At 41.6% G+C, this 14,690-nt stretch overlaps 1 protein-coding gene across 5 annotated transcripts in view; it reads left to right on the top strand.

Annotated features, from left to right (window-relative positions):
- The window catches only part of LOC143388512 (uncharacterized), a 61,974-nt gene that overhangs the window by 35,036 nt on the left and 12,248 nt on the right, over positions 1-14,690 (top strand). For 3 of the 5 annotated variants that reach the window (XM_077110414.1, XM_077110412.1, XM_077110415.1), the window contains exons 5-10: positions 4,020-4,090; positions 4,436-4,574; positions 8,789-8,954; positions 10,698-10,729; positions 11,223-11,327; positions 13,497-13,644. In XM_077110414.1, the coding sequence (XP_076966529.1) occupies positions 4,020-4,090; positions 4,436-4,574; positions 8,789-8,954; positions 10,698-10,729; positions 11,223-11,327; positions 13,497-13,644 (661 nt within the window). The remainder of the gene's footprint in view (positions 1-4,019; positions 4,091-4,435; positions 4,575-8,788; positions 8,955-10,697; positions 10,730-11,222; positions 11,328-13,496; positions 13,645-14,690) is intronic. The other 2 variants (XM_077110413.1, XM_077110416.1) reach the window with 2 other exon arrangements.

Raw genomic sequence — 14,690 nt, 5'->3', positions numbered from 1 at the left:
TACTGAGGCTTTGAACTTGCCACCCTCTTGCCTTAGCCTCCCAAGCCATTAAAGTCATGGGGAACTGTGCCCAGCCAGTTTCAGGCAGTTATAAATAAAGCTGCTACAACAACCATTGATGCATAGACATGTGGACATAAGTTTTCATTTCTTTTGGGTAAATTGTTAAGGGCAGCATTGCTGAGTCATAAGGTAAACATGTGGGACGTTTTAGAAAACAACTGTACTGTTTCTACTTTGTACCAGCAATGAAGGAGAATTCCAGTTGTTCCACATCCTCCCTAGCATTTGACACTGTCATTGGTTACTGGTTTTTTTTTGTTTTTTTTTTTTCAAATTGTAACCTGTCTAATAAATGCGTAGTAGTATCTCATTAGGGCTCCATGTTGAGAATATTTCATGTCTTATCAGCCATGGGTATATTGTTGGTGAAGTGTTTGCTCCAAACTTTTGCCCATTTAAAAAAAACTGAGTTGTTTTCTTATTGAGTTTCAGGAGTTCTCTGTACTAGATTTAGATTTATGTGTTTCAAATCTTATCTTGCAATTCATGGCTTGTCATTTCATTTTCTTGTCATAGCATCTTCCAAAGAGCAGGAGTCCTTGGTGTTTCTGTTTCTCCAGCACTGGGGATTGAATCAGGGGTGCTCGGCCACTGAGCTTCTTCCCCAGCATGCGTTGTTGTTCACTCTGAATGCAACCTCATGTCCTGTGTAAGGAACAGTTTCATTGCTTTCTTCCCCATATGTATCTTTATTGCTTTTTCTTTGAGCATCCACGAGGAATAATAGAAGTGGGCATCTTTGCCCTGGGATTCCTTTAGTATGGCAATCACTTGACTAAAGGCTCTTTCAGGAAGACTGGTGGGCAGCATCAGTGGGGGAGGGGAAGCTGCAGACCCTGAGACAGCTGAACAGAGAGAGGAGCTTGTCTGCTCATCACCTCCCATCCTTTTAGTCAGCACCCCACCACTGCCATATATGGTTCCCTCCCACCTGTGACTCCTGTGCTTGGCCCTTATTCCTCAGCCCTGTGGTCTGCCTGTCTTCACCTATCTCCAGCTTCTAGTATCATCATTGAGTTTGCCTGGCAGCCTTTTCCCTTCCTCCATCCTGTGGTTCTTCAGGCCCCAGGTCAGGCCATAGGCCATCGCCCTTCCTCCTCTGCTCAGAGTGAGGCCCTCCAAGTCCAGGATCCCCAAGTCTCAAGGGACCTAAATGTGGTCTGCCCTCTGGGATTCACCAGACAGAGCTCCTTTCTATTCTTGGCAGCACTAATTTCGGGCACTGATCCCATGCTCCAACTTTCACTCCCACCTTACTCCATTCCCTGACTTCAACTCCTTCTAGAATCACTTGCTTGGTGGTTGGTGGCAAAGACTCTGGTGTAAACCACATAAGTCCAAATCACAGCTCTAGAACTGACCAGCAGGGAGACCTGGGGTATGCTACTCAGCCCCTGGTCACTCAGTTTCCCTATCTGTAAAACAGGGAATTGTGGGTTAATTCATGTACACCTCATAGAACAGTGGCTGGTCCCAGAGAGTGCCCTGTGTGCTGCTGTTACGTCACTACCATTCCTTCCCATGGTCATCTACACATGTTTGTGCTCAGATTAAAAGTCATACAAGTCCCACTCTTAACATCCCAGGCCCCCACTCCACCTGTTGTACCTTCTGGGCCTTATTTTCTGAAAGAGTTGACCTTGTTCACTAGCTCCCCCTTCACTTCCTGGCCCAACTCAGCCCAGCCCTTGCTGTCAGGATGATGCTCTCATTAATGGCCAAGTTCAGCAGACATCTTCAGACTACTCTTTCTGGTCTAGACACAGCCTCTGAAACCAGAAGTCGTTGTCTCAGCACTTAACTCTCTGGGCTTCTCCTGTGCATGCACCTGGGTGTTGTGAGCTGGGTTGCCTACATGGTTCCCATGATACTCTCTCTCTGCTCTACCCTTTCCACTCCCCTTGGTGCACAGGGCTTTGGGTTGCAGCTGCCCTCACCACTGAAAGTAGGCTGGCCATGCTGTTTGCGGGTGCTTTCCATCCCCAGTGCAGTGACGGGGGTTTGTTTTTTTGCTAATTGGTATTGAACCCAGGGGCACTTTACCACTGAGCTACATCCCCAGTCCCTGCTACTTTTTATTATGAATCAGGGTCTCACTAAGTTGCTAAGGCTGGTCTCAAACCTGCCTTAGTTTCCCAAGTCACTGGGATTACAGGTGTGTGCCACCGTGCCTGGTTGGACACAGAAACATTTTTGATGCCCTGAAATATTTCTGATGGGGGTGCATCTCAGTGGTAGAGTGTGTTTAGCCTGTGCAAGGCCCTGAATTCTTCAATCGTCAGCACACAGAGAAAAGACATCTGAATCAATGAGTGAACCAACAAACAGAAGGATCAACATTTGGGGATAGAAGGAAAGAGGAAAGGAGCAGAGAGAAGAATGGTGTCCTGACCCCCCAGGATAAGGGGAAGAAGGAGAGGCGGCAGGAAGTTGGGCTGAAGATGGGGCAAGAAGAAGATGCCGCTGGATTTTGGTCCTGTGGAGTGTGAGGGTGTTTGAGACAGAGAATTGCAGCAGGAGCCCCAGGAGTGGAGCCTGTGAGAGAGGCTGGTCTGGGTGCCTCAGAGCTGTTGGATTCTAGTGGTGTGTGATAGGGTTCCATGTGGGGGGAGGACGGTATTCACATTACTGCTCAGTTCTTAGAAATTTACTATCATTCCTTAAACATTTTCTATACTTTATGTACGATCAATATTTTCTACACATTATATATATCTAATCAAATATTCTTTCTCTAAGTTTAAAGATTCTGTAATTTTTTAATGCTCCACAATTAATTAATTTCTTCTAGTTACTAGGGACTGAACACACAGGTGCTTTATCACCAAAGGTGCATCCCTAATCCTTGCTCTATTTTGTTTTGAGATAAGGTGTCACTAAATTGTTGAGGGCCTTTCTAAGTTGTTGAGGCTGGTCTTGAACTTGCAGTCCTCCAGCCTCAAAATCCCAATTCCCTGGGGTTACAGGTGTGCGCCACTGTACCTAGTAATATACTCATTTCTTATGTACTGTGAATACCTTAAAGGAGGCAGAACCTCATAGAAGACATTGATTCGAGTTGCTTTTTGGACATATTCCAGAGCTGTTCTGAGGTGGAATCGTCTTTCCTTCAGGGGAGGAGAGTGTTGAAAATGAGTATTCATGTGTAGGCCATCGGAGACTTGGGGTGGCTAGAGGTGCTGCTGGGTCACTTTCCATTATCACAGAGAATTTGCTACCTAAAGCTCATGAAGTTGGGGTGAAACTCAACCTGGTCTGGAAGGAGGAGGGGTCCAGGCTGAGGGATGAACTCAGGAGAAAGAGAAAGTAGAATAAGGGAGAGAGGAGAAGCCAGTCAGTGTCCTGGGAAGGACATGACCTTTGAGCTTGACCTTTCCTGCTTTGTGTACTGAAGGTCTTCAGCTCAGATTTTCCTGGAAAATCTGATTTTTGACTAGGGAAATATGTCTGGGCATCCCCTGCTGCCACTGGTCTCCCAGATAGTGAAACTCAATGAAGGTAGATTTTTAGAAAAATCGAGAGGTAAGAGAGTCAAGTGGGAGTGGGGTGGTGACACCATCTTTGGATCAGTTGAGCAGAACAGCATGAGACAGATCTTAAAAGGTACCTGGAAGGATGGGGTGAGAGGACGGGTTTGGCCAATGGAGACAGAGCAAGGATCCGGCAAAGGGAAGCAGTAGGGGTTGAGGAGCCCTGAGGAGGCAGGAGAGGTGGGTGCTGGGTCAGCACTGTCTGGGGACAGCTGCTCACAAGTGGGTCGAGGGAGGTCACTCTTCCTGGGAGCCTGGGAAGGCAGGAGGCCCTGGGTCACTCTTGGGCACCCCTGTACCTAGAGCCTGGCCACAGGCCCAGGTTGAGCCCTGGCTTAACTGACCAACTTAGCGAGGTCCCTGGGAGATGGCCTTGCGCATTCCTGCTGATACTGAACTTCTCTTCCCTTCCTCATCTCCCTCCAGTATGACAGGGGATTCAATGAGGGCTGCCCAAAAAACTGTTACATCGCATTGTGTGCACCCTTGGGACCCAAGTAAGTTGGTAAACCAAGGGCGCAAGTGGTGGACCCTGGGGCTGGTGGGGGGGTAAAGCTGGGTCTATTTCCCTGGTCCCTGTCCCCATCTCCCAGCCTTAACACTCCCTGTTCCTTTCCTTTGGGGTTTTCTCCAGGACACTCTGGGAGTTTCTGGGAATTTCACTCTTCCTTGGTGTTGTAGTTCTTGCCCCCAAGAAATGTGCTCCAGGGGAATGGCAGCCTGGATAAGGCTCCTGGATGAGAGCCCTGGGCTCTGTGCTTTCCCAGCTGAGGGTGAGAGTGGTCAGGGAGACCAGGCCAAGGTGGGTAGTGACTCCTTGCATTTGGCCTGTTGCTTCCCAGGTACATGTCCGAGGCGGTCTGCATTCAGGTGGACCAAGGGACCAACTGGGGGCCGAAAGAACACCTTAAAGATCTCCTTTGGCCCAGGTGCGCGACTCAGGCTCCCCCAAGGAGTGGCAAGTCCGCACCTGTACAGAAGGTAAGGAGTATGGGGTGTGCTTTGAACCAGGAGGGTCTGTGGTTGCACAGGTGTTGGGGGAAGCCCCCGATGTAGGGTGGCCCTGAAGCTGAAGCACTTGGAGCATAAGGAGTGGGATTATGGACCTGGAGGGTGCAGGGTCCAGGTCACAGGGCTTCAGAGCACACCCAGGTGTCCCTGGATAGAGGAAGAGAAAAGACTGAAACACACTTTCTGGTTGGATTTGTGCCAGTCCTTACTTTTTTGGTCCCCAGTTTCCTCAGCTATTAATGAGGACTGAGACTCGTCCAGTAGTTTATGTTTTAAAGAAAATTCTGTTTCTTTTATATGTGTGTGTGTATGTGTGTTGTTTGTGTGTGTGTGTGTGTGTGCATATATAAATATCAGTTGTACATGGACACATATATTTATTTTATTTGTTCATCATTATGTGGTGCCATGGATTGAACCTAGTACCTCATGCATGCTAGGCATGCACTCTACCCCTGAGCCACAACCCCAGCACTCCAGATTCTTTATTTATGGAAATTTTTGACATACAATGTGAAACATTTGTGTGGAGCATTAGGTGTACAGTGGGGTGGGTAACCCACAGTGCCCCCCATGGTTCCTTGCCGTGATGTGGTGCCAGCCCTCTCCCTTGTCCTGCCTCTAGGCATCCAGGGACTTGACTGTGAGCTGTGGGGTGGAGGTTAGGGAGAACCCCATGTACTGACTCTGTGTTTAGCTTCTCATCAGCCCAGTGGTGCATTGGGAGGCTTCCAAAGGAGTCTTGGCCTCCTGTTCTCCCTTCACACACAGCAATGCCAGGACATGCACCAGAAGTTCATCTCCTGACCCCCATGTGGGGGTCTCTTGTTCCTGAGCCCTCACTCCCCTGTTGAGAGTGCCAAGACCCCCACGTCTGTTATATACACATATTTGGTGCTGCTTCCTATGGCAGCTGTGCCTATGTGTCCTAGGTTCAGGGAAGTGTGGGTGGAGGCTCTGAGGGGCTGGGACAGAGCCCTCCTGGAAGGGAAGATCCTTGCTCTCTGGAGACTGAAGCTCGTGAACCAGCACTGCCTGACTCTTTGCCCTTGGGCAAGACATTCAGCATGTCTCTCATCCTTCAAATGTGGCAACAGTAATAATCACAGTGACTGACCTGGCTGGCTTCCTGGCAAGGGCTGCACATGGACAATACCCACCAGCCTGGATAATACCAAGTGCGCCGGAAAGGATTCCATATAATAGGAAGGGAACTTGTTCATTATGAGTCCTAATAGGCTAGTAGATTACTCAGAAATTACAAAGTTTCCGTTAAACATGAGTAAGTTTTGGAGATACAATGGTCAATAAGGATGTTACAGTTAATTTACTGCACACTTGAAAACTGATAATAGAGTTGGGTACAGGGGTGCCCATCTATAAGCCCAGCTACTCAAGATGCTGAGTCAGGAGGATCAGAACTGAAGGATCAAGTAACTTAAAGAGAATTGTTTTCTGTATCAAAAAAAAAAATATTTGGGGATGTAGGTCAATGGAAACACCCCCCTGGATTCAATCCTCAGATGTGGAAAAGGAAAGAAAAATTGACCATCACTTTTGTGGGTTTTGTTTGAGGTGGAGTTCCCCATATGTTGGCCAGGCCAGTCTTGAACTTATGAGGTCAAGCAAACCTCCTATGTCAATGTGCTGAGTGCTGGACAGCAGGTGTGCACCACTGGACTGGCTAGAAAAGGGATTGTAAACTGGGTTTGGTGGCACATGACTAATTCCAGCAACTCAGGAACTGAGGCAGCTTTAGGCCAGCCTCTGCAATTAGCAAGAAGGTATCTCAAAATAAGAAGAGCTAGGGAGAAAGCCAAGTGGTAGGATGTCCTTGGGCTCAACCCCCCAGTGCTGGGGGAAAATGTGTGTATACGCACACACACACACACACACACTCTCACACACACACACACACACATAGATATAAAGATACACACACACACGTATATATATATTTCATTATATAGAAGGATTTGGAGATTTTAGATTTCTGCTTTGGGGCTAGTCTGAATAAGCATGAAAACTCGTGTGCTTGAGCATGCTAGGCAAGAGCACTACCATTGAGCCACACCAGAGACCTTACATTTAAATTTGGGTTATTTTCTCACTGTTGGTTATTAGAGTACCCCACTTTTATCTCTCTTATTTTCCATTTTTTGGGGCATGAAGTGGGGCTTCCTCTGATTCCCACACTGGTCTCAAATTTGTGGGCTCCAGTGACTCTCCTGCTCCTGCTTTCTGAGCAGGGGAGATTACAGGTACATGCCACCACACTTGGCTGTACAATCTCATATTGATAAGACATTTTACATGTGATAGGAATCCCAGAATAAAAAACAGCAATTTAAGATGACTGGGCATAGTGACTTCTGCCTATCATCCCAGTAGCTCAGGAGGCTGAGGTAGAAGGATCATAAGTTTGAGACCAGCCTGGGCAGTTTTACCAAGACCCTATCTCAAAGTAAAAAGGGCTGGGAATGTAGCTCAGTGGTATAATGCTCCTGGCTTCAATACCTAGTACTTCCAAAAACAAATTAAAGAATAAAAACATTAGGCTGGGGGATGTAGCTCACTGTTACAGTGCTTGCCCAGCACGCATGAAGCCCTGGGTTAGAGCCTTAGCACTACATACAAATAAATAAAGGTATTGTGTCCATCTACAACTAATATTTTTTTTAAAATAAACATGAAAGCTGGGCTTTGTGGCACATGCCTGTATTTCCAGCTACTCTGCAGACTGATACATAAAGATCACTTGAGTCCATGAGTTTGAGATAAGCCTGGGGAAAATGGTGAGACTGTATGTCTCAAAAAAAAATCCCGAATAATAATAGTAATAATGATCATAATAATAATAATAATAATAATAACTTGTGTAGTCAAGCACGTTGGTTCACCCCTGTAATCCCAGAGGCTCCAGATTGTGGTAGGATGATCACAGGTTTGATGCAGGTGTTGGGGTCTTAACAAGACTCTTGTCCCAAATTTGCAAAAGGGTAGAGGGACTGGGGATGAAGCTCAGTGTTAAAGCACCCCTGGATTCAGTCCCCAGTCCAGCAGATGGGGGAGGAAAAAAGCCAATTTGACTCCATAACATTTAGACCTTGAGACTAAACTAGTGGTAATGTTTAGCAGGTACTTAGCAGCTTGATGCCCTGGGTTTAATGCCAAATACCAAACAGCAAAAAAAATTAAAAAATTAAAAACCCTTTGTGTGTATATCCCAAATCACAAATGAATATGTTACTTTTTCACATACATACATTTTGACACAGAAATGTAATATTTAGCAGGTGTATCCTTAGGGAACCAGAGAATAGCACATATTATGGGTTTTGTCCCATTATTTAGCTAGCAAAATGTATTAAAAAATCAACTCAAATATCATTAGTAGTAAATTGGTTAAAAATATGGCATGGCCATGTAATGTACTACTAGATTATTTTGAATGAATTTAGGGGAAAAAAACAGTAATGTTTTCCTGGGTTCAGTGGAGCATGATTGTAATCCCAGCAGCTTGTGAGACTGATTTAGGAGGTTTGCAAGTTCAAAGGCAGACTCAGCAACTAAGCGAGGAACTAAGCAATTTAGTGAGACCCAAAAAATAGAAAGGCTAAGGGTATGGCTGTTGTTTGAGTGCCCCCTGAGATCAATCCCTGGTACTCCTCCTGCTCCCCGCCTAAAAAGATCTGAAACAGTAAACACTGTATAAAGTGGGTTCTTGGTTTCAAATCCCTACATTTGTATTCCCTGAAGTGCTGAATTTCGAATGGGCCTGCCACCCTGTGTTCTCTGTCTAAAGCCTAGAGCAGAACCAGACATAAGCAAGCATCCTTCTTCCTGTTTGCTGTCCCCTGACTGATGCTCTTGGCTTAAGCCTTTTCAATTAGGAGCTACTCTGGTAGGTGATGAACAAGAGGAAATACAGGTTTGTCACTTCTGTCCCTCTCCCCAAACAAACCCTGCACTCCATTCCCATTCCTCTGTTTGGATCTTTCCTGTTGATTTGCAAAATAAATATGGAAAAGTAGAGTTTTAGAAAATGAGACCATTTAGAATTTAGTCAAATCTAAAATTATGTGTATGGGTTTGTTTTATGTATGTTGGTATTTGTGTCTGAAAATTGATAGTATTATAGAGCAATTCAAACCACAACTCATGTCTGAATTTCTCTATGTTAGGGCATGCCAGAGCAGCAGGCTCAGTTGCCACAAACCTTCAGGGTCCTCAAAGGAAAGCCAACGGAGTTTCCTCTAGCTGTGCGGGGTGTCAACAAGTATTATAACGCCAGCACCTTGAAACAGAAGAAGCTCAGATTGACGACTCCTGGTGAGACCTCAGACAGTGGTAAAAGACTGAATCCCATGGAAACTTGTGAAGCACTGATAGATAAAAAGATCATTTCTGGAAAAATAAAAGGCTAAACTATATTGTTCCTACTTTCTCCTACATAGATACTCTTTTTGTCAACTGTCGGGATAGCTCTTGAACATCATCTGGAGATTGAAGATTTCATTGATCTCATAATTTTGTTAGAAATGGAATTGGATCTGTTACATTTTTTCCCATATTTTTTATACATTATAATTCAACATGGTAGTGAGATTCATACTTGTTCTATGTTGTTACATTTACTTGTTTTTTTTTTCCTCCTCACGGGTTTAAATAATTTTTAGTTGAGAAGGAAAAATTGTGGATTTCTAGACATGTTTATGCTAGAGATATGTTTATTGTCAGTGACCTAGAAGGAATTTAGGCTTTATAAATGCATAGACCTTGAAATAAAAAGTATTTTCTCTTCAAAAATTACATGCAAATACATAAAAAAAAATATCTTACCTCAAAGGATTTAGTCCTCAGAAATAGAATCTAAGTGGGTAAGAGTTGAAGTATACTGGATTTTTAAAAACAGTTTGTGTGAGGCAGCATCAGAATGAAATCCACGTGGTGCAATTGGTTGTGCGATGCCTGGAATGTCTTTGGAGATTTAGTTAGACTCTCCTTCTATCGCTGGTTCTCCTGCTTTCTCTTCTTTGCACTGTACATTAAAAGATGCAAAATTATTTCTCCCATTTCTCTCTGGGTAGTTTTTGCCCATTACAGCCCCAAGATATATAATTTTTATTTAATATATTTTCAATCTCTAATTTCATATATATAGTTTTTAAAAATAATCTAAGTAGGCAAAAATCATATGTGGTTGGATTAATTGTATTTAATATGTTTACATCATCACAGAGATAAAGGCTATGTTCAAAAAAGAAGTAGACTTTTTTGCAAGTAATACTGATCTTGACTTTTTCTATAAATAACTTACCTGGTATCCTTAGGAAAAGCTCGTCCTTTTACCTAGAACTTCTGTGTCAACTAGTAAGTTGCATTTTACAAAGAAACAAACCATGTCAAAAATAATTCTTTTCCCAGTTGCCATGTTTGGTGGCTTTATATCCCCTTGCTCCTTGGTACTCAAGAATATTTATCATATCACCTTTACTGCTTAAGAAAGTATCTTAAACAAGGAATGCTTTATTTTAATACAGCTTGGTGGGTATGGTTTTCATTACACTTTGGTGGGGGCAGGGTACCGGGGATTGAACCCAGGGGCACTCAACCCCTGAACAACATCCCCAGCTCTATTTTGTATCTTATGTAGAGGCAGGGTCGCATTGAGTTTCTAAACACCTAACTAAATTGCTGAGGCTGACTTTGAACACAAGATCCTCCTGTCTCTGCCTCTTGAGCCCCTTGGATTATAGACATGGAATTACCAGGCCGGGCTTCCATTACATTTTAATAACTTGATTGAAGTATAATTTACATACCATGAAATGCAGTCATTTGAGTGATCAATTCAGGTGTTTCAAAATGTATTTTTAAGGTTTCATTAAGATGAAAGAGTTAGTAGCTGAGTCTTATTAAATTATTATTTTTATGTTACTATTACTGTCATATTTCTAGAGAAGAAATTTTACTTAAAATGAAATCAATTATAAGACATTTCACTTGCTCCTCTTTTATATTATTTTTCTTTTTGTCATAGAAAAGGTTTCTCTGGTGAATTCTTAACATTCCCTTCCTTTTTGTTTTCAGAGAAGGATTGCTTCCCTTCTGGAACACCAGCAGTAAGTTGATGATGTATTTCTTATAGTTCTTGCTCTAATTAAGGTTACCAAAAGAGTTCTGTTTTTTTTCTTTTTTTTTTTTTAATTTCTAAAATAAGAGGTAGGGCTGGGGTTGTGGCTCAGTGGTGGTGTGCTTGCCTGGCATGCATGAGGCCCTGGGTTCGATTCTCAGCATCACATACAAATAAATAAAATAAAGGTTCATCAACAACTTAAAAAATTGTTTAAAAAAATAAAATAAGAGGTAAAAAAATATTTAATGTTTCTAAATATAGTACTCAAGAATATTTATCATATATGTTTATTTACTTTTCCATATTTCAGAAAATCATCTTTATTTTTTAATTGAATATATTGTAACCAGTGAGGTTTAATCATTTAAAAATTAGCTATGGAAAAAATAACTTCTTAAAGTTTGTTTAATAAAAGGAGACCTGGTCACATTTTAATCTTTGACTTTGCCTGGCTTGTCTTCCTTTGCTCCTGAACACAGCTGAACACCAAGGGCCCGGAAACATCAGCAATAGTAATGGAGGAAGATGATGGTAATGGAGAGGTGCGGCCTTTCACTGCCCCACGACATGGCCATACAAGACCAGTGAGTGACTAATGACCTGGTGTGCACATCTGTGCCTGTGTGTTTGAAAAACAGCTGTTTGCATTTGACTTTCAGAGATAGTTTCAAAAAGCCTTCAAGTTTAAAATATTTTACCACGAGAAGATTAATTTAAGATTAAATAAAGTTTTTACCTAAAGAGTACTCATCAAAAACCACTTTTTTGAAAAATAAAAATCGATGGCTTCTTTAAAAGTTAGAATACTTAACTCACTGGGTTTTTTCTTTCCATGTTTTGCCCCCTTTTCCAGAGAGATCATCTATAGCTCAGTTTCTTCTCTGTTTCATAATGTGGGTAACTCTTCTACTATATCTTTCGTCTTCCCCAGATTATGTACTTTATTTCTCCTTTTGACATTTCTCTCAAAGTCTTGATGGCATTCTAAAGACAGATGAGAGTGAAATTCCTCCCCAGCTGAGGAGAATTTCAACAGTAATGAGCTCAGATTCAGCCAGGGTGAGAAGTACTAAGGGGGCTGGACTGTGATGTGGTGGCTCCAAGGACTGCCATTGGATTCCCATCTCATGGCAGATGGCTATGTTTTCTTTATTCCTTACAACTGGTTCTTTGAAGTGAAAGGGAGGGTAGGCATTATATTTGTGTAAAATATTTTGAGACTGGATTAATGATAGATTATTGTAGTGGAAACTACCACAGTGAAACATAAAGATAGAAATGAAAACAACTTTTAAATGCAATAGCATCAGTGAGCTGTGAGACAGTTTCAAGGGTTTTCATGATGTGTAATGAAGTTCTGATAGAAAAAACCAACCCAAAAATCTATCTCCCAAAAGCTATTAACAGCTTCCTCAAATACAGTAAAGTCAAAAGTACCTCTACCTACCTGAATAAATAAATGTCTTGTCTCTTATGAAAGTATCTTTAAAAGATAAAACCATTTAACTAAAAATAATAACAGTGAAGGCAGGAGATATGCATATAAAATGACAATAAGAGCTTCCAGGCCAAGAACAACAACCCTAAGATTTTTGTCCAGTGTGACATGGGGTGTCACATGATAGTGGAGTGTGATCATGGAAAGATGCAAACATTCAATAATAAGAGGGAGTCTTACCTAATCATTAAGCATCTTAAGGCCCTGGGTTTAACCCAAACACCAAACACCAAAAAAAAAAAAAAAGAAAAGAAAAAAAATTTTTTTTTAAATCCACTGATGTATCTATCCCAAATCACAAATGAATATGTTACTTTCACCCACATACCTTTTGACCCAGAAATGTAATTTTTAGCATGTGTGTCCTAGGGAAACCATAGAACAGCATAGATTATGGATTGTGTCCCATTATTTTGATAGCAAAATGTAGCAAAAAGTCAACTCATTATCATTAGTAGTAAATTAATTAAAAATATGGCATTACCATTTAATGTACTAGTAGATTATTTCAAATGAATTTAAGGGAAAAAAAAAAAACTTTAATGTACTGCTGGGTTCAGTGGAGCATGACTGTAATCGCAGAAGCTAGTGAGGCTGATTTAGGAGGTTTGCAAGTTCAAAGCCAGACTCAGTAACTAAGCGAGGAACTAAGCAATTTAGTGAGACCCAAAAAATAGAAAGGCTAAGGGTATGGCTGAGTGGTTGAGTGCCCCCTGAGATCAATCCCTGGTACTGCTCCTGTTCCCCGCCTAAAAAGATCTGAAACAGTAAACACTGTATAAAGTGGGTTCTTGGTTTCAAACCCCTACCTTTGTATTCCCTGAAGTGCTGAAGTTGGAATGGGCCGGCCGCTCTGTGTTCTCCATCTGTGTAAAGTGTATAGCAGAACCAGACATAAGCAAGCATCCTTCTTCCTGTTTGCTGTCCCCTGACTGATGCTCTTGGCTTAAGCTTTTTTAATTAGGAGCTACTCTGGTGGGAGATGAACAAGAGGAAATACAGGTTTGACACTTCTGTCCCTCTCCCCAAACAAACCCAGCACTCCATTTTCATTCCTCTGTTTGGATCTTTCCTGTTGATTTGCAAAATAAATATGGAAAAGTAGAGTTTTAGAAAATGAGACCATTTAGAATTTAGTCAAATCTAAAATTATGTGTATGGGTTTGTTTTATGTATGTTGATATTTGTGTCTGAAAATTGATAGTATTATAGAGCAATTCAAACCACAACTCATGTCTGAATTTCTCTATGTTAGGGCATGCCAGAGCAGCAGGCTCAGTTGCCACAAACCTTCAGGGTCCTCAAAGGAAAGCCAACGGAGTTTCCTCTAGCTGTGCGGGGTGTCAACAAGTATTATAATGCCAGCACCTTGAAACAGAAGAAGCTCAGATTGACGACTCCTGGTGAGACCTCAGACAGTGGTAAAAGACTGAATCCCATGGAAACTTGTGAAGCACAGATAGATAAAAAGATCATTTCTGGAAAAATAAAAGGCTAAACTGTATTGTTCCTACTTTCTCCTACATAGATACTGCTTTTTGTCAACTGTAGGGATAGCTCTTGAACATCATCTGGAGATTGAGGATTTCATTGATCTCATAATTTTGTTAGAAATGGAATTGGATCTGTTACATTTTTTCCCATATTTCTTATACATTATAATTCAACATGGTAGTGAGATTCATACTTGTTCTATGTTGTTACATTTACTTCTTTTTTTTCCTCCTCACGGGTTTAAATAATTTTTAGTTGAGAAGGAAAAATTGTGGATTTCTAGACATGTTTATGCTAGAGATATGTTTATTGTCAGTGACCTAGAAGGAATTTTTGCTTTATAAATGCATAAACCTTGAAATAAAAAGTATTTTGTATTCAAAAATTATAAAAATGAACATTTTTCCTCAAAGGATTTATTCTTCAGAATTAGAATCTAAGTGGGTAAGAATTAAAATTTACTGGATTTTTAAAAACAGTTTGTGTAAGGCAGCATCAGAATGAAGTCCACGTGGTGCAGTTGGTTGATCAATCCCTGGAATGTCTTTGGAGATTTAGTTAGACTCTCCTTCCCCATGCTGGTTCTCCTGCTTTCTCTTCTTTGCAATGAACTTTAAAAGATGCAACATCATTTCTCTCATTTCTCTCTGTGCAGATTTTGCCCATTACAACCCCAAGATATATAATTTTTATTTAATTTGTTTTCCATCTCTAAAGTCATTATATACTTTAAAAAAATAATCTAAGTAGGCAAAAATCATATGTGGTTGGATTAATTGTATTTAATATGTTTACATCATCACAGAGATAAAGGCTATGTTCAAAAAAGAAGTAGACTTTTTTGCAAGTAATACTGATCTTGACTTTTTCTATAAATAGCATACCTGGTATCCTTAGAAAAAGGTCCTACTGTTACCTAGAACTTCTGTGTCAACTAGTAAGTTGCATTTTACAA

The sequence above is a fragment of the Callospermophilus lateralis genome, chromosome 10 (assembly GCF_048772815.1).
Source record: "Callospermophilus lateralis isolate mCalLat2 chromosome 10, mCalLat2.hap1, whole genome shotgun sequence".
In the NCBI taxonomy this organism is placed as follows: Eukaryota; Metazoa; Chordata; class Mammalia; order Rodentia; family Sciuridae; genus Callospermophilus; species Callospermophilus lateralis.
Note: the sequence above shows the minus strand (reverse complement) of the source record. Positions and strands in the feature narration are given on the sequence as shown.